Source organism: Phacochoerus africanus, chromosome 5 (genome assembly GCF_016906955.1).
Source record: "Phacochoerus africanus isolate WHEZ1 chromosome 5, ROS_Pafr_v1, whole genome shotgun sequence".
NCBI lineage: Eukaryota > Metazoa > Chordata > Mammalia > Artiodactyla > Suidae > Phacochoerus > Phacochoerus africanus.
In genome coordinates this window covers 107,501,712-107,525,110 of record NC_062548.1, presented here as the reverse complement: position 1 = coordinate 107,525,110, position 23,399 = coordinate 107,501,712, and the positions used below count along the sequence as shown (strand labels likewise).

Here is a 23,399-nt window from a genome sequence, read left to right as displayed (position 1 = left end):
TATATTGCTGTAAACTTCCCTCTTAGAACTGCTTTTGCTGTGTCTCATGGCTTTTGGATTGTTGTGGTTTTGTTTTTCATTTGTCTCTAGGTATTTTTTTATTTCCTCTTGGATTTCTTCAGTAATCTATTGGTTGTTTGGTAGCATATTTTTTAGTCTCTATGTGTTTGTGTTTTTTACAGTTTTTCCTTGCAGTTGATTTCTAGTTTTACAGTGTTGTGGTCAGAAAAAATGCTTGATATGATTTTAATATTCTTAAACTTAACAAAGCTTGATTTGTGGCCCAGCATGTGATCAGTCCTGGAGAATGTTCCATGTGCACTTGAGGAAAATGTGTATTCTACTGCTTTCAGATAGAATGTTCTATAAATATCAGTTGTCAGTCTGGTCTCAGTTTGGTCTAATCAAATTAGAATAGGATTTATTCATTTTATTTTGGCATAGAGTTAGAAGTAAATTTCCCCCAGCAGTAAGTTTGAGATAGACAGCACATGTGTTCTGAACCATAGTGAGAAAGAGGAGTTATTATGAGAAGATAAAACACTGTGGTCATTTGGAGGCCTGTCTCATCTCTGCTCAAACACAGACTTAGGTACATCTCTAATAGTGTCAGCTTGTGCTCTTCTGTGAATCCAGAGAATGAAAGAAGTTGAAACTCCAAGATTATATTAACAGTAGCTACCCTGTCCTCAAAAAATAAACAAACTGAAATTTGTGCTCAAAAATTTCAGGTGTTCTCATTATTACTAAATTTGTCTCATTTATATCTAAATGTTAATTATCATTATTTGATTGAATTATTGTTTAGTTATTTAAATCCAGTTATTATTGATGAAAATAAAGCTGAATCAACCAGAATCAGGCCTGGCAATATAAGTCATATTTCAACTTTGTTCCCAGGGCAGTGCCTGCTAAGCACTCTTTAAATTTTTCATCCATTTCTTGGTTCTGAGTTTCACTGAACAACTTTTTCCAATCACCAACTTCACCTATAACATACAAAGAACAGTAGAATCAGATATCTGTTAGAATACTTCTTCTTGAATTTTACCATTTTCCAGTGAAGAATTTCAATTTGAAGTGTGAAAATGGACATAGGAAAAAAAATTACACATTCTTAAAAATGAATGTAATTTCTCTTGTAAAATTAACAATATCCATTTGGGCTTCCCCATTTCTGTGGTGTGGTAGGTGCTTTCTCTACATCACTAAGGGGACCGCTGACCTCAGTGACCTCCATCCCCACCCCTCTCCTGGGACCAAAAATGCATCATTTTGGTCTCTTTTTGAGCATCATTTTTCTCTCTAAAGTCTTTGAAGACTTTAAATATCCCTTGAGATGTTAACATTTTATAGCAGGTTTTGGTTAAGAACCCAGATACTAAAAATTTTGCAAAAAATTATTATTTTGCCTGAGATTAGGATATGTTTTACTGAATTGCTTTTAAAAGTAAAGGAAGTTTCTTCTTTTTAAAAAAATCTATTGATGATTTGGATTAAAGTTGTAAGTTCCTTGTTGCATAGCCATTGAAATGTATCTTTATAAAGAAGATTTAATGATGTGAGGGAATGCTTAAGTATATGAAAGGAATAAAAAAAAGCCTGTTTATAAATGTCATCAATGATATAAAAATCACAGAATAAATATGGAAGAAACGTGTCAGAAAGTCAAACCTTCCTCTGGTGGGAGAAATGTAGATACTTAATACTTTTTCACATCTTTCTGTGCTATCTAATTTTTCTACAAGGAATAGTGTAAATTTTTTAAATTACTACTTTATTTTAGAATTTTTCTATTCTTAAGAGTACTTGATTAATAATGTATGGAAAGGTTCTATTCTCCCCACCACCACCACCCCCGGCTTTTTGTCTTTTTAGGCCACACCTGCGGCATATGGAGGTTCCCAGGCTAGGGGTCTAATCAGAGCTACAGCTTCTGGGCTACACCACAGCCACAGCAACACCAGATCTGAGCCAGGTCTTCTATCTACACCACAGCTCATGGCAATGCCAGATCCTCAGCCCACTGAGCAAGGCCGGGGATTGAACCTGCGTCCTCATGGATGCTAGTCAGATTCATTTCCACTGAGCCACAAGGGGAACTCCTATTTCCTCCCCTTCTTAAAGCTAATAAAATAAGGTGTAAAAACCAAGGTTTAAGTCAGGACTGAAACCAAAGCCAGATTTATATTCAACATTCCATTCACAGTGGATTTTTTAAATGGGTCTTCACTTGACAAAGTGTAATAGAGTCAAGTAGACCCATGTTCACATCCTGATTGCATCATTTATTAACTTTGTGATAATGGACCAATTAATATCTCAGTTTTGGTGCCCATATTTGTCAAATTAAGGATTTAATGTATTTTCTGCTATAAAATTTAACCCCAGCAATGGGTCTAACACATGACTGATGCCTGATAAATGATAGTTGTTGTTTAATGTGCTGCCTCTAAATCATGTTATCATTCATTATATATGCAATAAAAAAGTAAACTGGCCGAGTTCCCATTGTGGCTCAGCAGTTAACGAACCTTACTAGCATCCACGAGGACACAGGTTCAATCCCTGGCCTCGCTCAGTGGGTTAAGGATCTGGTGTTGCCATGAGCTGTGGTGTAGGGCGCAGATATGGCTCAGATCCCTCATTGCTGTGGCTGTGGTGTAGGCCAGCAGCTACAGCTCCAGTTGGACCCCTAGCCAGGGAACCTCCATATGCCCTGGGTTCAGCTCTAAAAAGACAAAAAGATGAAAATAATAATAATAATAAACTGGCAATCCCTGAGCTATATTATACATTTCCATAGGAATTAGAATGCTTTAATGAAATTTAGTAAAATCAGTGCTATAGAGACAACTGGTTGCCTATTCTGTACTCATTTTCTCTTTCCTCCTTACTAATAAAACCTTGATTTTAATTAATAAGACACCCCTTTTAAAAAAAAATACATTTTCCAGCCAACAGCACTGTGAGAAGTGACTGATGAGCTGTAAGTCACTGAGTGAGGCACCCCACAAAGTTCTTTAAAGGGGGCTCACTCAGCAAATACACATGATTCTATTTCTTACCTTTCCCTTTGCATTTTAATAAAGTAGTCCTTAACTTTATTGTAATGGTGGAGCTCTAGCTTCTCTCCTGTCATCACGAAGTGATGAGCAGAAAGGTAGAAGAAGCTCAGTACTCTGAAAGATAAGGTGAATGAGTTCCCGCTCTGGCACAGGGAACTTCTCGGCGTCCCTGTAGCACCAGGACCCAGGTTCATCCTTGGCCCAGCTCATTGGGTTAAAACATCGCACTGATGCATCTGGCCATAGGTAGCAACTGGGGCTCCGGCCTGACCCCTGGCCCAGGAACTCCATGTGCCACAGGGCAGCCAAAATAAAAAGTCAAAGGTAGGACAGACCTGTCAGTTCCAATTCAGCTCTGTGTCCTGTTTTCTTGTGGAGGGGGAGAAAAGGAAAATTCTGTCTTATTTAAGATAAAGTCACTTGAATGGCTTGTTCTGTACAGATTGACAGGAGCCCCAGAAACCAAGGCAGCTTTACCTTTTCGGAACAAGAATGGGCCCACGGCACCATGTGTTTCCTGGGACTGTGCTCGCATCGCCTGGAAGGTACTTTGGGCCGAGATAGTTTGAATCTGCTCCCCAGATGGAGAGAATCCAAAGAACGCAGCAATTTGTTTTATTCCAGCAGCCAGATCCTGAAAGCAGAATTTTAAAGGATAAAAATCTTTCTATGGAAATTGTGGCCCTAGCAATGACAAGCTTCTCAGAGTGGGTTAAGCCTAACTCTCTAATTCATCTGTTCTACTCTTTCTTTATTTTGATACTTCTGTATAAATATTTGAAATATCCCTATAATAGTCCATATTTTATTTACTTTGTAGTTTCAATTTATGACTCTTGTTGACCTATTCAGGGTATAAATAATGACAGTAAGCATTCATTAGTAGGTTAGAATTTTATGTAAGAGGACATGCATCATTATTAAAAAGCACCAATCTAGACCACCTGAGGAAATTAATGTATTTGTACATGCTCATTAGAATTCCCTTTTCTTCTGAATCCTATCTGTAGCTAATGTTTGGTTCTAGAAAGAAAGGCTCATTTTTAAAGTCGTACAAACTGGCAGGAATCTTGAAATTTATTATTTAACACCTTCATAAGTATCATCAACCCCCTAGACAGTACTGCTGACCAACGGAGATTTATAAATCTTCTAAAATGGTTTCTTAACCTGTATTCTACGAAACACAAATATACCTCAAGGTGGTTATAGATGTTTCATGGGGAAAAAAGGAGGGTAAAGGGTTGAGGTCAAATAAATTTGGAAGCTTTGGGTTAATACATTAAGTCTTCCCCCCACCTACTGCAGAATCTCTCAGTCTTTATTTCTTTCTTTATTTTTTTTTTTGTCTTTTTGCCATTTCTTGGGCTGCTCCCGCGGCATATGGACCTTCCCAGGCTAGGAGTCGAATCGGAGCTGTAGCCGCCTCCAGAGCCACAGCAACGAGGGATCCGAGCCGCGTCTGCAACCTACACCACAGCTCAAGGCAACACCAGATCCTTAATCCACTGAGCAAGGCCAGGGATCGAACCCGCAATCTCATGGTTCCTAGTCGGATTCGTTGACCACTGAGCCACGACGGGAACTCCAGCATCTCTCAGTCTTTAATATGCCAGTGTGCAATGCACATTTCCCAAAGGAGCAGACCATTTAATATGGCAGACCCCAGATCAATGTGAATAGGCAACCTCCTTCCAACCCCAAGAAAGATGTATTAACATCTGGGACAACACTAACATCCCATGGAGCACAAGCTTTAGAAACATTCTAGGCTAGAAGGGGAAAAGACTAAATTAGTATGTTCTTTCTGGTTATAGAAAAACATCCTATAGGAGTTCCCATTGTGGCTCAGCAGAAATAAATCTGACAGATATCCACAAGGACATGGGTTCAATCCCTGGCCTTGCTCAGTGGGTTAAAGATCCAGTGTTGCTGGGAGCTGTGGTGTAGGTCACAGACTCGGCTTGGATCTGGCATTGCTGTGGCTGTGATGTAGGCCAGTGGCTACAGCTCCAATTCGACCCCTAGCCTGGGAACCTTCATATGCCACATGGAGGCCCTAAAAAAGACAAAGAAAAAAAAGAAATGCATCCTATAAACAGAAGGAATGGATTGTTATACTTTCCTTTCATAAGAATATCAGAGGATACTAATGTTGAAAACTCAGAGAGAGTATTTGACACATTCCCTTTCCCTTTAACACACTGGTTTTTTTGTTTGTTTGTTTGTTTGTTTGTTTGTTTGTTTGTTTTTGGAGGAGCTTCTTCACAGGAGCTCCAGGACTCTGGTTTCCCTCCTACATCTCTAGCCGCTCCTTCTTAGTCTTCTTTGCTAAATCCTCTTTTTCCCAAAATCTTTATGTCGAGGCTGCAGGCCTCCGTTCTTGGTCATCTTCTCTTCTCTGTCTGTACACTTCCAGACACAGGTTGGTAGTCTCATGGCTTTAAATGTCATCTACATGCCAGATTTATATCTGCAGCTCTTAACTCTTTCTGCATTCAAGACGTCAGTACCTCACTGCCTACTTGACCTCTCCATTTGGATGGCTAACAAACACCTGCACCTTAGCGTGCCCCAAACCAAACCCCTGGTTGTCCCACAACCCTGCTTCACTGGCTGCATCTCTTACTCAAATGGTGACAACTCAGTCCTCCCAGTTGGTTGGACTAAGAATATTGGGGTGTTATTTGGCTTTTCTTTTTCTCTCATACTCTTTCCCTCATCCAATCTGGTGGCAAATCCTGTTGGCTCTTCCTTCAGTGTAAGCTCAGAATTCAGCCCCTTCCCTTCCCCTCACTGCCCCTTCCAGTCTGAGCCACCATCTTCCCGTGCCTGCACTGGAGCAGTAACCTCGTCCTGGGTCTCCCTGCATTATCTTTCCTTTGCTCCAGTACATCCTACTCCAGAATGATCCTATTAAAAACACCTCAATTCCTATCCCCCTTCTGCTCAAATCCTACAATGACTTCCCATTTCACTCAGAGAAATTTCTGAGTGAAAATTTAAATTTACTTTTTTTTATTTTTTACTTTTTTTAGGGCTGCACCTGAGGCACATGGAGATTCCCAGGCTAGGGATCGAATCAGAGCTACAGCTGCTGGCCTACACCACAGCCACAGAAATGCAGAATCCAAGCCACGTCTGCAACCTACAGCACAGCTCACGGCAACGCCAGACCTTCAACCCACTGAGCAAGGCCGGGATCGAACCCACAACCTCATGGTTCCTAGTCGGATTTGTTTCCGCTGTGCCATGATGGGAACTCCTGAAAATTTAAATTTAAATTTAGCAAAGTAGGAGTTCCCATCTGTGGTGCAGTGGAAACAAATCCAAATAGGAATCATGAGGTTGCGGGTTCGATCCCTGGCCTCGCTCAGTGGGTTAAAGGATCCAGCATTGCTGTGAGCTGTGGTGTAGGTCGCAGACACAGCTGGGATCTGGCATTGCTGTGGCTCTGGCGTAGGCCGGCAGCAACAGCTCCGATTACACCCCTAGCCTGGGAACTTCCATATGCTGCGGGTGCAGCCCTAAAAGGTCAAAAGACTAAATAAATAAATAAATAAATAATAAATTTAGCAAAGTAATTTCAGTGGCCTGCCACGCCATTCCTCATACCCCACCCCACCCCCTTACACCTGTCTTTGTTGGTTAGTCTCTTCTGGTTCATGCCTACGGTCCAGCCACATCTGCCTCCTTTCTGGCCCTTAATCATCCCGGGAACACTCCTACCTCAGGACCTTTGCTCCAGTTAGCCCTCTGCCTGGAAAGCTTCTACTCCAGTTACCTGCTTAGCTCACTCCTTCATCTCCTTCAGCTCTTTGTTCAGGTTACCTACTTCCATGAGGTTCCTTTGATCACCCTGGGGTTTGTCCAGTACCCCAGGTCCATGCCCCCTGGCCTTTCCAGTTTTCCCTGATCAGCTATGCCATTTCTTCATTCTCACAAATTAACATTTTAAATTTTTATTGTTTCATTATTTATCATCCTGTCTCCCCGCCCCACCTTCTCCAGCTAGAATGTAAGCTTCTCTACAGCAATGAACTTTCTTTGGTGTTCACAGATATATCACAAGGGCCTACAACAGTGCTGAACAATCACTTGCTAAATGTTTGTGAAGAAACTGTTTTTTAAAAATAACATTATATGGGGGAGTTCCCATTGTGGCTCATGGTAATGAACCCAACTAGGATCCATGAGGATGCGGGTTTGATCCCTGGCCTCGATCAGTGGGTTACGGATCCAGCGTTACCAGGAGCTGTGGGGTAGGTTGTAGACTCGGCTTGGATCCCGCGTTGCTGTGGCTCTGGTGTAGGCTGGCAGCTATGGTTCTGAACCCCTAGCCTGGGAACTTCCATGTGCTATGGGTGTGGCCCTCAAAAGACAAAAAAAAAAAAATTATATGGAAAAATTAATTCGCAGCCAAAAGCATGTTCAATTAAACCTCAATAGAGACCTACCTATTGTTTTTGCTATTTCTAATTTGGACTTTCTATTGTAGAGGGGAAGTAAAGCAGCCACTGTTGGTAATAAGTTGCTAAACATTATTTTATTTCTGTTAAATAAATAACCTAAGCACATATGCATTGTTTGGGGTTTTTTTTGCTAGCACTGTACCACCTACATGGAATATTCTTATTTTATTTTTTTATTTTATTTTATTTTATTTTATTTTTTAGGGCCATACCCTCAGCATATGGAGATTCCCAGGCTAGGGGTCTAATCAGAGCTGTAGCCACTGGCCTCCGCCACAGCCACAGCAATGTGGGATCCAAGCCATGTCTGCAAGCTACACCACAGCTCATAGCAACGCTGGATCCTTAACCCACTGAAGCCAGGGATCGAACCTGCTTTCTCATGGATGCTAGTCAGATTCATTTCTGCTGGGCCATGATGGGAACTCCTGGAATAGCCTTTTTTTAAATTGAGTATAATACTTGTTCATGCAACCAGACATTATGAGTAAGTGCTTTATGTTGTAGTTTATAATAAATCTTGTTATTGAATGCCAATAATCATAATCTCACCTCTTTCAGGTCTTCATATAATATGAGCTTAACATTTTCATCATTAAGATGTTTGTTCCAATTAATTGCAAAGTCAAAATAGCTTCCCCAAGAAACTAAAAACACAAGGGAAAAATAACTTTTTTAAATAACTGAGGTTAAATGATAGAATAAATCATACAGTGAGGATAAAATGGTTAATGTATGCCCTAAAATATAAACTATACATATGTATATATGATAAAACAAGATATTTATAAGATTACACATTCCTGCTCCAAAAGAACTGGCGTGAGCCAGTCCTTTTGCCAGATTTTCTCATTTTCTTATTTTCATAAATAGTAGCAAAACTAAGCAAGTTGTAAAAATGGTTTCACAAGAACTACAAGATATTCATGAACATTTAAGGTGAATAAAATAATTCAGAAATAGTGAATGATACATGAAAACTCACAGATATAATTCCAGAAAGAAATGTTGAGGTGAATGTTATCTAGATCAGCATTATCTGGTAAAAATGTCATACAAACAACATCTATAATTTAAAATATTCTAGTAGCCACATGAAAAAGCAAAAAGAAGCAGGTGAAATTAATTTTCATATTTTCATTTATTTAACTATCCCAAAATATTATCATTTAAGCATGTAATCAGCATAAATAATTAGTGAAACATTACATTTTTTTAAAATTCTAAGTCTATAAAAGCTAGTGGGTATTTTATACTTATGAAGAACCTCAATTTGAATGCTATGCTTTTGTCAAAAATACTTATGTGTGTTTAGATATTATAAAACTTACAATTGCAAATTAAATTCACATACACAGCTTGTACTAAACCTAGTTGAAAGTTTCCAATAACTGAATTGAGTATGTTTTTAAATGTAAATTTAAATTAATTAAAATAAAATAAAAAGTTTAGCTCTTCATTGCACTAGTCACATTTCAAGTGCTCAGTTCCACATGTGGCTAGTAGCTACCATATTGGACAGTGAAGATCTAGATGCTGGTTAACCGGGCTACTTACTAGCTGTGTGCATTTGAGAAGCTCCTTAAACCTCTTTGTACCTTAGTTTCCTCATCTGTAAAATAGGATTGTTATGGCTTTTAAGAGAATTAACATGTGTCAAGTGTACATGTTAATTCTCTTAAAAGCTTTAAATTCTTTATTTAAAGTGCCTGATAAATAGTATCTACTTAACAAATGTTAGCTATTATTATTATATCATTAATAATAGTAATATTCTCACAGTTATTATCATTATCATCATCATGAAGCCTTTGCTTCAAGCCAGGCAGTTTCTGTATTTGCTGTGGAAAATACTGTTAAGTTTCCTGACCCAAATCCAATACACCTCCTTTGTTGCTAACCAAACCCTGATTGACTGGGTCTAAGCCAGTCCAAGAATTCTGTTTCCCACTTTCTGCCTCCCTTAAAATTGTAATTGGTCACATAACATGGTTCTGGCCAGCGAGACACAAGCAGGGGTCTGATGGAAGGTTTCTAGAAGACCATCTTGATGAGCCTTCTTCATGATCTGAAGGGGATGCTCTGAGGAACAGAGGCCAACTTGAGAGAAGGTTGCAAAAACCATGGAAGGAGAGGCCAAGGGGATGTCAGAGGTGCTGGTCCCATGTCACTGGGCTGCTGAACCAGTTGCCTATCTCTAGACTTCTTGAAAAAGGAAACTTGATCTGTTTAGGCCACTGTAGTCCACTTTTCTGCTCTTCCAAATGTACTATTAATTGATACGCATACACTTTATCTTTCGATTTTAAAAACAATCTAATATGACAAATACAATTTCTTTGCCCATTTTGTTGATGGGGAAATAGAAACCCAGAGGAGTTAAGTAACCACTTTATGGAAACACAATAGATTATATGTATGGTCATCTTTTAACATCAGTCTGCCCCAGAGCTAGTGCAACCAAACAAAATGCTATACTGTGTTAACCTCCCATAGGTCAGATATTCTACTCGTCTCACTATGACTAAGGAAATCAGACTTTAGAGATCAAATGTCTTGCTCAAAATCATGCAGGCAGTGAGTGATTTGAACCTGAGTTTAAGTTCTAGCTCTGATGTTTAGTGACTGTGTAGCCTTTCTATGCTTTACTTTCCTTCTTTATGACATGGTGATGATAACAGCATTATCCTCATAGGGTTCTTATGAGAATTAAAATAAAATTATGTGTACTAGAGATAACATATAGTGCCTGGCATGTGTTTAGTGCTCAATAAATGGTAGTTATTTTATTCCATCTAATGTTAATCACTAATTCATAATAATAAGTGATGAAGCCCAATCTAGGCCTTCTCATTCCATATCTCTTTTTTTTTTTTTTTGGCACATTCAGATGCCTCCATAAGTTGAATTTAACACGTTTACAATGTTGAAACTCCACCCAAGTTGTCACTGTCACTTTTTATCACTGTAAGTCAAATAATTAGGCTGAAAGGATGACTAGACAACAAAGATCCCCTAAAACAGATTGTCCCAGTGACGAAGGGTTTCTCGTCACTCAGTGTTCTCTGGTGTTATTAATGGGGTAATGTTTCAGGTGTGCTTTAACTGCCCCCATTTAGTCTTAGTGAGTGGTTAATTGACAAACCAAATCTCTTTTACCAGTGCTTCGTAAGTACCTTCTGGGCTCTTTTTTTTCTTTCCTACACCCCAACCCCAATATTTAGTCTTTGCTAAAGGCTCAGTACTGTACCCAGTGTCCATACATGTGGGACAAAGTAGCCCTGCTCTGCTGATCACCTTTAAAAGTGGTCCTTCTAGGGGAACCTATTATCATCTGGCATTAATTCTTCTTTCTACGACACTGCAAAAACTCCACAGAGTCACTAGCAAAAGGAGATATTTATTCATTTCTGGCCACATACCCATGGAAATAGAGTCACTGCCACTTACAAGCATTGGGACCATTAGCAAGTGATTTAAATTTTTGATAGCTAATACTGCCTTTTTCATAGTGTGCTATTGTCTTAAATGAAGTATATAATACCTAGTTTAGTGGCTGGAGAATTTGTAGGCACTTAGAAGGTTGTAGTTGCTAATAACTAGCAGTAAAACATCAACATGGACTAACAAAAACTTATTTCCTTCCTGGCAAACAAATATCTTAGGTGTGGTTGCTCATTGTCATGGTTTTGGGTTTTTTTGGTGTTTATCATTGTGTTATTTATGGGAAGTTATTTAGAAATGCTTATGTAAATGAGTCTGTTACAGATCTTTTTGTCCCATGTCTATTCTGTGGCCATTTAATACTCATAGTGAGCATATGAATTGTCCACATTATTTTTTTAAGAAGTGCTATACTGTTTGATGCACAGAAAACTTTATTTAAAAGCAACTTTTTGGTTCCTGGATCTATCTTATTTATTTTTAAAAATTTGTTATTGAAAAATAGTTGATTTACAATGCTGCATTGGTTTCTGGTGTATAGCATAGTGATTCAGCGGTATATATATATATGTGTGTGTGTGTGTGTATATGTGTGTGTGTGTATATATATATATGTATATATATATTTTTTTCTTTTTAGGCCACCCCTGCAGCATATGGAGGCTAGGGATCAACTCGAAGCTACAGCTGCTGGCCTAAACCACAGCCACAGCAATGCAGGATCCAAGCCACATCTGTGACCTACACCACAGCTGGATCATGGCAATGCTGGATCTTTAACCTACTGAGTGAGGCCAGGGATTGAACCCACAACCTTATGGTTCCTGGTCGGATTCGTTTCTGCTGCACCACGAAGGGAACTCCCTTTTTTTTTTTTTTTTTTTTCATATTCTTTCATTATAGGTTCTTACTGGATATTGAATGTAGTTCCCTTTACTATACCAGTAGAACCTTGTTGTTTATTTTCTTTCTTTATCCTATAACACATTTGAATTTTCCTATTTATATGGTCATCTGTTAAAGTAAAAAGGACTCTTTTACCAACAGCCATACCTTGTCCTTTCATGAACTGTCTGAAGAATTCATCCCAAGAGCCATAGCTTGGAATATCAGGAACATCATTGTGGAAATGGAAAAAAGATACTGCCGTGTCTTTAGGATTTCGAAAGATCACTAGTATCTAAAGAGAGAAAATTAAGTGATTTAGTTCTAAGTTCTGAACTTTGCAAAAATGAAAGCATAAGCATTCTGTCCTATTGTAGACTACCTAATTTTGTTAATGTATAAAGAAAGAAAAAAATTGAGCAACAGGGGAGTTCCTGTTGTGGCTCAGCGGAAACAAACCCGACTAGTATCCATGAGGATGCAGGGTCAATCCCTGGCTTCCCTTGGGGGGTCAAGGATCTGGCGTTGCCATGAGCTGTGGTGTAGGTCACAGATGCGGCTCAGATCCCATGTTGCTGTGGCTGCGGCATAAGCAGGCAACTGTAGCTCTGATTCAACATCTAGCTTGGGAACTTCTATTATGCCACAGGTGTGGCTCTAAAAAGCAGAAAAAGGAAATTGAGCAACCGGAGGTGGCAGATGGGGAAGTCTGGGAAGAAGGGAGAAAGAAAGAAGAAGAAGAAAATTGATGTAACAAAGAGCTTTTGCTAATGAGTTTAGACAGTAAAAAGTTGTATGTAGATGATGTAAAAAAAGGATAAAGAGCAAGCTCACAAGAGCATGGTCTGAAAAATCTTACTGCCTCCAGAAAGTAATTGCAAAATAATGTTAAGGACAGCAAAAAGAATGTTTAGAGTTTGATGGAAAAAAATCAAAGAAGGGCATGCCGAAGGTGCAGTAGGTGATGTGGAGGAAGCAGAACCACTGAATTTCCACGTTATGTCTGTCTTCCCTGATGGGGCATGGGTTCATTTTTTAAAAATAAGTGTGAAATAAATGTTGTAAGGAGCAAACTGAAACCCAAGAGAACCAGGGACTGCAGACCACCTGCCTTCTCCAAGTGAGGCTGGGCCATCTGGCCTGAAGATTTCTTTTTCCAGAACTGAGGAAAATGGAAAAATACATTACTGAGCACTGTTAGTGACCCGGGAGGAATCAGGGATAACGATGCACAAGAGGTTCAGAAGACCGGAAACATCATTTCCCCTTCAGAAAGGAGGAAGTTGTGGGTTTTTGTAAAGTACAGATTTTAGATGCGACTTTATAGATGGTTTGAGCCATATAAAACAGGAAATAGTAACAACCATGGGGCAACACAGGTGCTCTAAGAACAAGTCCTTTCTGAATAACTCCAAGTTTTGCTTGGGCATAGTTTCTAAATTAGCAGATTTGTTGCTTATGACTTCCTCTGCAAAATGGAAGGAAGCAAGCCGGAAGCAGAAGCAATGAGGCAAATAAAACTGACTGAGTACTCAGATGCAAAGGAGGCTGAATAACTAACATAAACCTGCCTGGAGGTTTTTAATGGCATTTTCACTGTCCTGACTAGACCAGCATCTAAATTTTACTGAGTGATTTTAGGTGAGGATATAGAAGTCGTATTTATCAGATTTGTAGATGACACGAAATTGAGAGGGAATCAGAATCCCAGAACACTTCATCAGTCTCAAGACATGAACTAATGCTAACAGAATACAACTGAATGGAGATGGATGGGGTGGGTCTATAGACAGGTAGTCTGAAACTCACCTCTGCTTCCAATCCACATGGAGCAGATTCTTGTCATAGGAGCATCTTATATTTGGGCCTCTGATTACCACTCAGGAATCACCCTGGCTCATAGTAATTTATAACTTTACAGATAAAAAAAATTGAATGGTGAGGCCAATGAGCTGTAGTGTATGGATAAATCCTCAGCACCAAACTCTTACTTTGGCTGTCACTTGTCTCTTGCCCTGTTGTTCTTGTGAAAGTAAAGCTTTGTCCAAAAGCCTGAGTGCTGCAAATCCAAATGCTTTATACATCACTTTAGTTCAGTGTCTTATGGAGTAATTCAAGGGGAAAAATAAGAGTCACTGAGATTTGAGATTCTACTGAGTTGCATTAAAGCAGGGAAATGAGAGGTTAAAGTGATATTTCTGATTTGGGAGATTATTGATGTAAAGAAAAACTGTTTTACAGAGCTGTCCTCTGCTATCACAGGGGACAGAGGAGTCTCTTATAATTGGAGGGGGTGAGTAGTCTAGACAGCCACTTGGTGGAATTCAGACACGTAATCGGGGTTAGGCAACCTTCAAGGTACTTTCCAATTCTGCTCCTAAGATTCTTGTTCCATAGCCACCGGCTGTTAATTCTAAGCCTCCACTTCCTGGTCTTCCCTCCTCCATTATTTCCCCTCTTCCCTCTTACCACTGCCATATCTTAACTCTTTTCCTCCTTTGTCTTCCCTTGCTGTTACTGCACTATCCTCCTGTTCTGTTTTATTTTGTTTTTCAGCTGCACCCACAGTAAGCAGAAGCTCCTGGGTTAGGGACTGAACCCACACCATAGCAGTTATCCCAGCCACAGAAATGACAATGCTGGATCCTCAACCCACTGAGCCACCAGGGATCTCCTCCTCCTATTTTTATTTGTGGCATTCGGGAGTTTAAATCTTCATTTTATTTTATTTTAATTTTTATTCGTTTTGTCTTTTGTTCTTTTAAGGCCTGCCAGCGGCATATGGAGGTTCCCAAGGCTAGGGGTCTAATTGGAGCTACAGCCGCTGGCCTACGCCACAGCCATAGCCACACCAGGTCTGAGCCACATCTGCGACCTACACCACAGCTCACGGCAACGCCAGATCCTTAACCCCCTGAGTGAGGCCAGGGATGGAACCTGCAACCTCATGGTTCCTAGTCGGATTCATTAACCACTGAGTCACGAGGGCAACTCCTAAATCTTTATTTTAATTAGTTCTAATCTTTTCCTCTGAAGACAGAGAAAGATGAATGGAGGTGAGACCAGGTGACAGAAAACAAAAAGGATTGGGTAAAAACTAATAATTATGAAAATCCGTCAGTAGTGATTAATGAGATGTGATTTTAAAACAAATGATAAGAGTAGCCGAGGCACATTGCAATTATGTATGCTTGATATGAAGTTTACTGTTATTTGTGAAATTCAGAAATAAAATAGTTTCAGACCTCAGGTAAATAGTGCTCACCAGAAAGAACGGAAGGAAAAATTTTTGCTCATTTTCCTAGGTTGTATTCTTTTGTTAAACACTCTAAACATCCTAGGGGGGTGTTCAAATCTATTCTCTCTAAAACACGTTTTATTTATTTATTTTTGTCTTTTTTGCGATTTCTTGGGTCGCTCCTGTGGCATATGGAGGTTCCCAGGCTAGGGGTCAAATCAGAACTGTAGCCACTAGCCTACACCAGAGCCACAGCAACGTGGGATCCAAGCCACGTCTGCAACCTACACCACAGGTCACGGCAACGCCAGATCCTTAACCCACTGAGCAAGGGCAGGGACCGAACCTGCAACCTCATGGTCCTTAGTTGGATTCGTTAACCACTGAGCCACGACGGGAACTCCTTTTTTTTTTTTTTTTTTAAACACTTTTTAAAATATGTTCCATGCTATGTATATGTTTTATATCCTGGCTGAAAATGCATTTGATTTGAATGCAACTATAGCAGATATATCTGAAGAAACAGCAACCAAAGAAAGACCACTTCATTGCACACTTCATTTATTAAAATTCTGTGATGAGTGGCAAACTCATCCTCTACCTCAGAAAGCCAATATCTATACATTAAGAACTTCAAACAGAAATACCAGTAGGAAGGAGCACTCACCTTGGCTTTATTCTTGAAGATGGACCCAGGTAATTTGTCATAATGGAGGTGAGTTGTCAAAATCCTTGGTGATGGAAACTGGCTCATTCTCTTAAAAATATATACAATAAGGTGAAAGCATGTGTTGTGTTTTGTGTGTGTGTGTAATGAATTACTCCTAAGTTTATTACCCGAACTGTAGTTTCAGTTATTACTATTCCTCTCTCTTCTCTTCCACACCCTCCTCCAGATTTTCTTTATTTCTATTTTCTTACTTTGTGGGGGATGAGGAATGGAAAATTATACATAAATAAATAAATAATTTAAAACTTCCTTTTGAATTTCTTTCTTCTATCCCACTTCCCATTGCTCATTTTTTTTAGATTGTTTTTTGGGAAAAATTTACCTTTTCCCACAACCATACCAAGTTCATTTTCTTCACAACAGCTCAAAATCTGCAATCTACTCTTTCACTTAAATGTGGATCTTTTCTCTATTCAAAGTCATTAACAGAAATGTTCAAGCCTTTCCATAGCCCCTCCAAATCCATTTTTAACATCTAGATCTTTCTTTTTTCTTTTTCTTTTCTTTTCTTTTTTTTTTTTTTTTGTGGTCTTTTTAGGTCTGTACCTGCAGCATACGGAGGTTCCCAGGCTAGAGGTCAAATTGGAGCTGCAGTTACCAGCCTACACCACAGCCACAGCAATGCAGGCTCTGTGCCACATCTGCGACCTACACCATAGCTCACGGCAACGCCGGGTCCTTAACCCACTGAGCAAGGCCAGGGATTGAACCCGAAACCCCATGGTTCCTAGTCAGATTAGTTTCCACTGTGCCACAATGGGAACTCCCTAAAACTTTTTTTTAATGTGTGTACATGTATAATTGAATCACTTTGTTGCATAGCAGAAGTTAGCACAACATTGTAAATCAACTATACTTCAGTAAAACTTTAAAAAATAAAACAATACAAAAATTTGGGGGGGGGGGGCCTATGCCTGTAGCATATGGGAGTTCCTGGGCCAGGGATTTAACCCACACCATAGCAACAACCCAAGCTGCTGCAGAATGGCAATGCTGAATCCTTAACAAGAGAACTCCCAAAATTTAAAAAAAATCAATGATACAGATTCAAGTGGCGATTAGTAGTCATAATACTCGACTTACATTGAATTACACTTTTTCAATTTGGAAGTGCTTTTGCATTCATTCACAACAGTCCTCTCAGGTAGATATTATAACCCCCATTTTAGAGATTAACAATAGGCTTTGAGGCTTTAAGTGCTTTGTACAAAATCACACAGATGGTAATTTTCAGATTAAGTGATAGAATGCTGTTTCCACTAAACTGCACAATCAAAAATCACTTAAAGACATAAGAGAAATGGTAGAGATCCTAAAAGGATTAGAAAAATATTCAGGGGAGTTCCCATTATGGCGCAGTGGAAACGATTCCGACTAGTATCCATGAGGATGTGGGTTTGATCTCTGGCCTCGCTCAGTGGCTCAGGGATCTGCTATTGCTGTGAGCTGTGGTGTAGGTCACAAATGAGGCTTAGATTCCGCGTTGCTGTGGCTGTAGTGTAGGATGGCAGCTGTAGCTCCAATTTGACCCCTAGCCTGGGAGCTTCCATATTCAGCCCTAAAAAAAGCAAAAAAAAAAAAGGAAAGAAAAGAAAAAGGAAAAAAGAAAAGAAATGCTGGGAATTACCTTAATAGGAAGAGCAACTTTTTATGTCATAATTAGGGCAAGGATTTAGAATGCAAGAACCCAGAGACAGAAGAAGCACTTTGATTTACCTTCATACCAAAGTACCTGGTGGAAAAGGAAGAAACCAGGGAAGGACCAGGAATACCCGGTTTCCCATGAGAGAAAAGAGAGGTTCCCAGAATACTGGGTGCTTAAGCTCAGAGTGAAGTCTTGGCATGTCAAAAGCTTAGGAATAAAAAGTCTTCCCAAAGTAGTAAGTAATATCCCAGGAAGTTCCCTGCTTACAAATGGTTTGCGTTACAAAGTTTTGTTTCTAAATTAAAATGGCAGAACAATCATATAAACAACATAAAAATGTGTAAGCTAGCATACCAAACCCTATGTCAGTCATAAGAGAAACTTGTTTATCTCTGATAGGTAACAATGCAGACAAATAAAATCATAGTGTTTACATTGGTAAGGTGAGTTATAACAGGTAAGGTAACCTGTGATCCACAATGGAATACAGTTTTAAAAGAGAAATTGGAAAGCTAGATAAATGTTAGCATCATTTTTAAAGATGATACTAAACATTATTTATTTACTTATTTTTGGCTGCACCCATGGCACACAGAAGTTTCAGGCCAGGGACTGAACTCGCACCACAGCTGTACCAGAGTCACAGCAGTGACAATGACGGATCCTTAACCCGCTGACACACAAGGGAACTCCTAAATACTCTTTAGGGAAGGTTACCCAGTGGCCTGCATAGCGGAAATCAATGAGGCTGTTTATCAGCCAGTCCATTTCTAACCTAGGAAAAAGCTTCTTAAGACTCCTGTGAATCTACATATGGGTGAAATTTTGTAGAACTATACACTATAAATGTTAATTTTACTCTATGTTAATTTAAAAATAAGATTTTAAAAAGTGATAATGAACCGAACTGCAGAAGGAAAAAAAAAAAAAAAGGACTCCTGTGCTGGTCCTGACCAAACTCACCTCTGCTGTGCTTATGACCCTCCAGGCCTGTTGCAACCGTATCTCTTTGACTCCTCCTGAGGCTGCAGCCAGCCACATCCAGGAATTAGTGCTCGCCTCCCCACCTCACCGACTAGGCCCTGAACACTTCATTTACAATAAATACTTCTGTTACTTTGACCCAAACCACGGACATGAGTTTCCTTCAACCTGGGATCCAACTTTTAAGTTTGTATTTGTCATCATGCCAAGTGTCTCCATTTCTTTCAAGATGCTGTTTCCTAACTCCCTATGTGACTTTATTTTTAGTAACTGAGTTCGTCCATCCACCTGTTGGGAACCTTGGTGGTGAACAATTCTTTTTTTTGTGTGTGTGTGTCTTTTATTAGGGGGCGGGGGCCGCACCTGTGGCACATGGAGGTTCCCAGGCCAGGGGTCCAGTCGGAGCTGTCGGTGCCAGCCTACGCCACAGCCACAGCAAATGCCAGATCCGAGCCACGTCTGTGACCTACACCACAGCTCACTGCAATGCCAGATCCTTAACCCACTGAGCGAGGCCAGGGATTGAACCCGCAACCTCATGGTTCCTAGTCAGATTCGTTTCCACTGCGCCACAATGGGAACTCCATTGGTGGTGAACAATTCTGCAAGTTTTGCTGAGCCTATGTGGGTCCCCTTTGGGTATGTTCTTCCCCCTCTCAAATGTGTTTAGGGTGTGTCTAGGCCTGGAGTGGGGATGGTCATCCTCTCACCTGTTCTGTCCAAGCACTGAAGTCCTCAGGCAGATCCTTCCTCTCACCCTTTTCTTGCCTTCCCTGGCAGCGAGCCGAACATCCTGTCTCACACCCAAGCCCTAGTTAGTTACATTGGTTAAGGTGAATAGTAACATGTGGTAAAGCAAGTAATAACAGGTAGGATGACCTGTTAGAACCTTCACCCACATTCTTAATAATTTAATCATTTGTAAAATGGTGATAAGGTTATTTTGCAATAAAATGAAATCATTGCTGAAAGTGATATTTCATTATATGGAATTATACGGCAAGCATATAGTAAATTGCAATAATTATTGGTGTTGTATTTTCTGAACTCAAAACCAAAAAAAAAAAAACCTCAAAGGGAAGCAATAATTTGCTGTAAGTTTTAAAGGCTGCTTTGTACCAACCTTATATTTTCTGGGTCCCCACATTCAAGAACTGGAAATTCTGGATATTCAAATTTTTTTTAGAATCGGCGAATATTAATTCACTAATGATGTGAAGAATCCAATTGGAACCTATAAGAAAAAAAATCAGTCTTGATATACAAAAGATTCTTACTTTAACATATATATCATAAAAATTAAAATCTATAATCATTCTCTGATATGTATAATTGGTTCTTCTGCATTCAGAATAACCTGGACTACAGAAAGAGGTAGAGTTTTGTGGAAAATAGCATTTTACTTACATTGGTTTAAAAATCAAATTATCTTGCTTCTCAAATTTCTCCTTTAACAAGAGGCAATGCTTTTTATTTTAAATCTAGAATATCTGGAGTTCCCACTGTGGCTCAGTGGTTAATGAACCCGACCAGTATCCATGAGGATGAAGGTTCGATTCCTGGCCTTGCTCGGTGGGTTAAGGATCCGGCATTGCTGTGAGCTGTGGTGTGTTGCTGTGAGCTCTGGTGCAGGTCTTAGACATAGCTTGGATCCTGAGTTGCTGTGGCTGTGGCTGTGACATAGGCCAGCAGCTACAGCTCCAATTCGATCTCTGGCCTGGGAATCTCCATATGCCACAGGTATGGCCCTAAAAAGACAAAACAAAAATCAAAACAAATCAAATCAAAGTCTTGACTATCTTCCTTATAGAACAATGTTAAACCATAGAAATGATTGTTTATTTTATATCATACATTTACCTTACATTAGTGAGTATTTTCTATAGGAGTATATAACTTTGGTTTTATAAAAACCCAGCATCAATCAAGAAAGGAAAACATGGGAGTTCCCGTTGTGGTGCAGTGGAAACAAATCCGACTAGTATCCAACTCTGGCCTTGCTCAGTAGGTTGGGGATCTGGTGTTGTCATGAACTGCGGTGTAGTTCACAGACGTGGCTCGGATCTCACATTGCTGTGGTCTTGGTGTAGGTTGGAAGTTGTAACTCCTATTAGACCCCTAACCTGGGAACTTCCTTATGCTGTGGATGTGGCCCTAAAAAAAAAAAAAGAAAGAGAAAAGAAAAGGAAAATATGAAATGGAGTTGGCTTTAATAAACAAGGGTGAAATAACACTTTAGAATATCAAAAGTAGTTTGTGTAAAATAGAGTAATTTAGATTCTTACATCTTATCCTCCACTTAGGAAGGAGCACTGTGAAACTGATTTGAGAAACTAGAATATTGTTGTTTGATCCTGAAAAATAATCTATTACATGGAAAGCTTAGAAGTTTATCGACATGGCCATGCTTGACTTCAGCCCAAAAGCAAGATGAAAATCTTGACTACTCTCAGTGCTCCTTGGTACCTGGACTTTCCACATCCCTGCTTCTGTTTGCCAGCCCCCGCCATGCATTTACTTCTACACTCATCATCTGACAGGTTCTTCACACAGGTTTCCTTCCTCCGACACTGGGGTTTCAAGAGCTAGCAGTTCTAGTCATTGGTCTTACAAGCTCTGTTCTTACCCATCGTGGCCATCCTCCTCACTGATTTCTGGCTGACTTCATGCAGCGATGAGCTGCCTTCTTCCTTGCACCTCTCACCCCCCCACCCTCCCCCCCCGACTATGAAAAATCACCCTTGTAGGAAAGGATTTGTTAGTTACCGCACTTTGGATAAGACGCTAGCACTATGTCATCGCTTCTGGCTTCAAAGGTGTCCAAGGCTTGGAAGGTCTTTGAGGTGCACATAGTGACTGGGTAAGGAATCCCCTGATAGGTGAAAAGCAAGTGAGACAGTGCAGTTTCTTTTGATTTTTCCAGAGCTTCATCAATGTAGTCAATAAATTTGGAATTAGTGGCCATGCTGGTTCCCTGCTAATGAACTGGTGCTATGCTTGTCCAGGACCAGTGATGGCTTTTAATGGAGGTGAAATAAAAGATTCCTCCCATTCACATGAGAAAGAAAGAACTTAATTCTTATCCACTCCCTACCCCCACCTTCTTGCATCCACCTCTCACAAAAGGCACACCACAGGTGCAAAACAGGCTGAGGATCAAGGGTTGATTATGTTACCATTATAGGCAACCTTCCCAAGGAAAGTAAGAGTAGAATCTCTTAATAGATGATAATAGATATTAAATCTCTAACACATAGTTATTTAATTGAATCAGGTATATAATTTCCCTATTAGCAAAAAGCAGTTCATGGATGAAACCTCTCCCCTTGGTTGATGGCTTTGCACATACATCCTCCATGGTGTGATTTAGGGGCAGAAAAAACTTTCCCTTCTAGGTTCTTTGGCTGATCTAATAATTAAATTGATATAAGACAGATCAACAGGAGAAAAACCAAAATTATGTATGGGGGCTCCTTTATAACATGCAGATTCAAAAGGCGACTAGGTAATTGAAGCTTAATAACATCCTGAGTTTAGGAAAGGGGTAGAGGTTTGGGGATACAAACGGGAGGAAAGCCATCCCTGGGAAGGCAGAGATGTTTGGAAAACTAGGGTTGTACTGTTATGCAGATAAGGTTTTTAGGGGAAAATGGTCTTTTCCTGGTACAGCCCTTTTTTTCCAATAAAAATTTAGGCAATTGAGGTGGGAAGCAGAGAGCTTTTCCTGAATCTACTGGGTTTTTAAACTGCTTTTAGCACAAAATAATCTTCATGCCAAAGTGGCATATTTTGTGGTGGCAAAACCCGGTCCCCTTCATAGCAAGGAAGCAGTGAAATTGCCAGGTAATTCCATGGGGTGGGAAAGCAATCCTTGGCACCAAACTCAGATCTGTCATTCACTACCTCAGTAAACTTAGAAGTCTGCGGACCTGGGAGTTCCCTTCTGGCACAGTGGGCTAAGGATCCAGCATTGTCACTGCTGTGGCTTGGGTTGCTGCTGCAGTGTGGGTTTAATCCCTGGCCATGGGTGTGGCCAAAAAATAAAAATAAATTTTAAAAAATTAAAAAATAAGTAAATAAATAAAAAAGTCTATAGACCTGAGTTTGGATCTTGGCACCACTGCTTACTAGTTATGTTTTGTTTGTTTTTGCTTTTTTATGTTTTTATTTTAGTAGAATTAAAATGCTGTGTTAGTTTCAGGTGTACAGAAAAGGGATTCAGTTCTTTTTCAGATTCTTCTCCATTATGTTATTACAAAGTACTGAATATAGTTGCCTACAACAGTTGGTCCTTGTTGTTTATCTATTTTATATGTAGCAGTGTGTATCTGTTACTCTCCCAAACTCTTAATTTATCCCTTCCTCCCCCTTAACCCTTTGGTAACCTTAAATTTGTTTTCTGTGTCAGCAGATCTGTTTCCATTTTGTAAATGAGTTCATTTGTATCATTTTTTAAGATTCTATACATAAGTGATATCATATTTGTCTTTCTCTTACTTCATTTAGTATGATTATCTCTGGGTCCATCCACGTTGCTGCGAATGGCAATATTTCATTCCTTTTTATAGCTGAGTAATATTCCATTGTTTATAAACCACATCTTTATCCATTCATCTGTTGGTAGACACAGGTTGTTTCCATGTCTTGGCAATTATAAATAGCACTGCTGTGAACATTGGGCTGCATGTATCTTTTCACATTATGGTTTTCTCCAGATTTATGCCCAGGAGTGAGATTGCTGGATCATATGGTAGTTCTATATTTAGTTTTGAGATTTTGTTTTTGTTTGTTTTTTTATGGCTGAACCCATGGCATGTGGAAGTTCCTGGGCCAGGGATCGAATCCAAACTGTAGCTGCGGGTTGCTGGATCCTTTAACCCACTGCGCTGGGCTGGCAATCAAACCCATGCCTCCACAGTGACCTGAGACACTG

The 23,399-nt window shown here is 39.7% G+C and overlaps 1 protein-coding gene across 1 annotated transcript; it reads right to left on the bottom strand.

Moving 5' to 3' along the window:
* Window positions 1-858: 858 nt before the first annotated feature.
* SULT6B1 (sulfotransferase family 6B member 1) lies at window positions 859-21,431 on the bottom strand. The gene is given in 8 exon segments (XM_047782279.1): window positions 859-989; window positions 3,546-3,702; window positions 8,093-8,187; window positions 12,038-12,164; window positions 15,775-15,864; window positions 19,586-19,650; window positions 19,653-19,700; window positions 21,233-21,431. Coding segments are annotated over 8 exon segments (912 nt in total).
* Window positions 21,432-23,399: the final 1,968 nt, after the last annotated feature.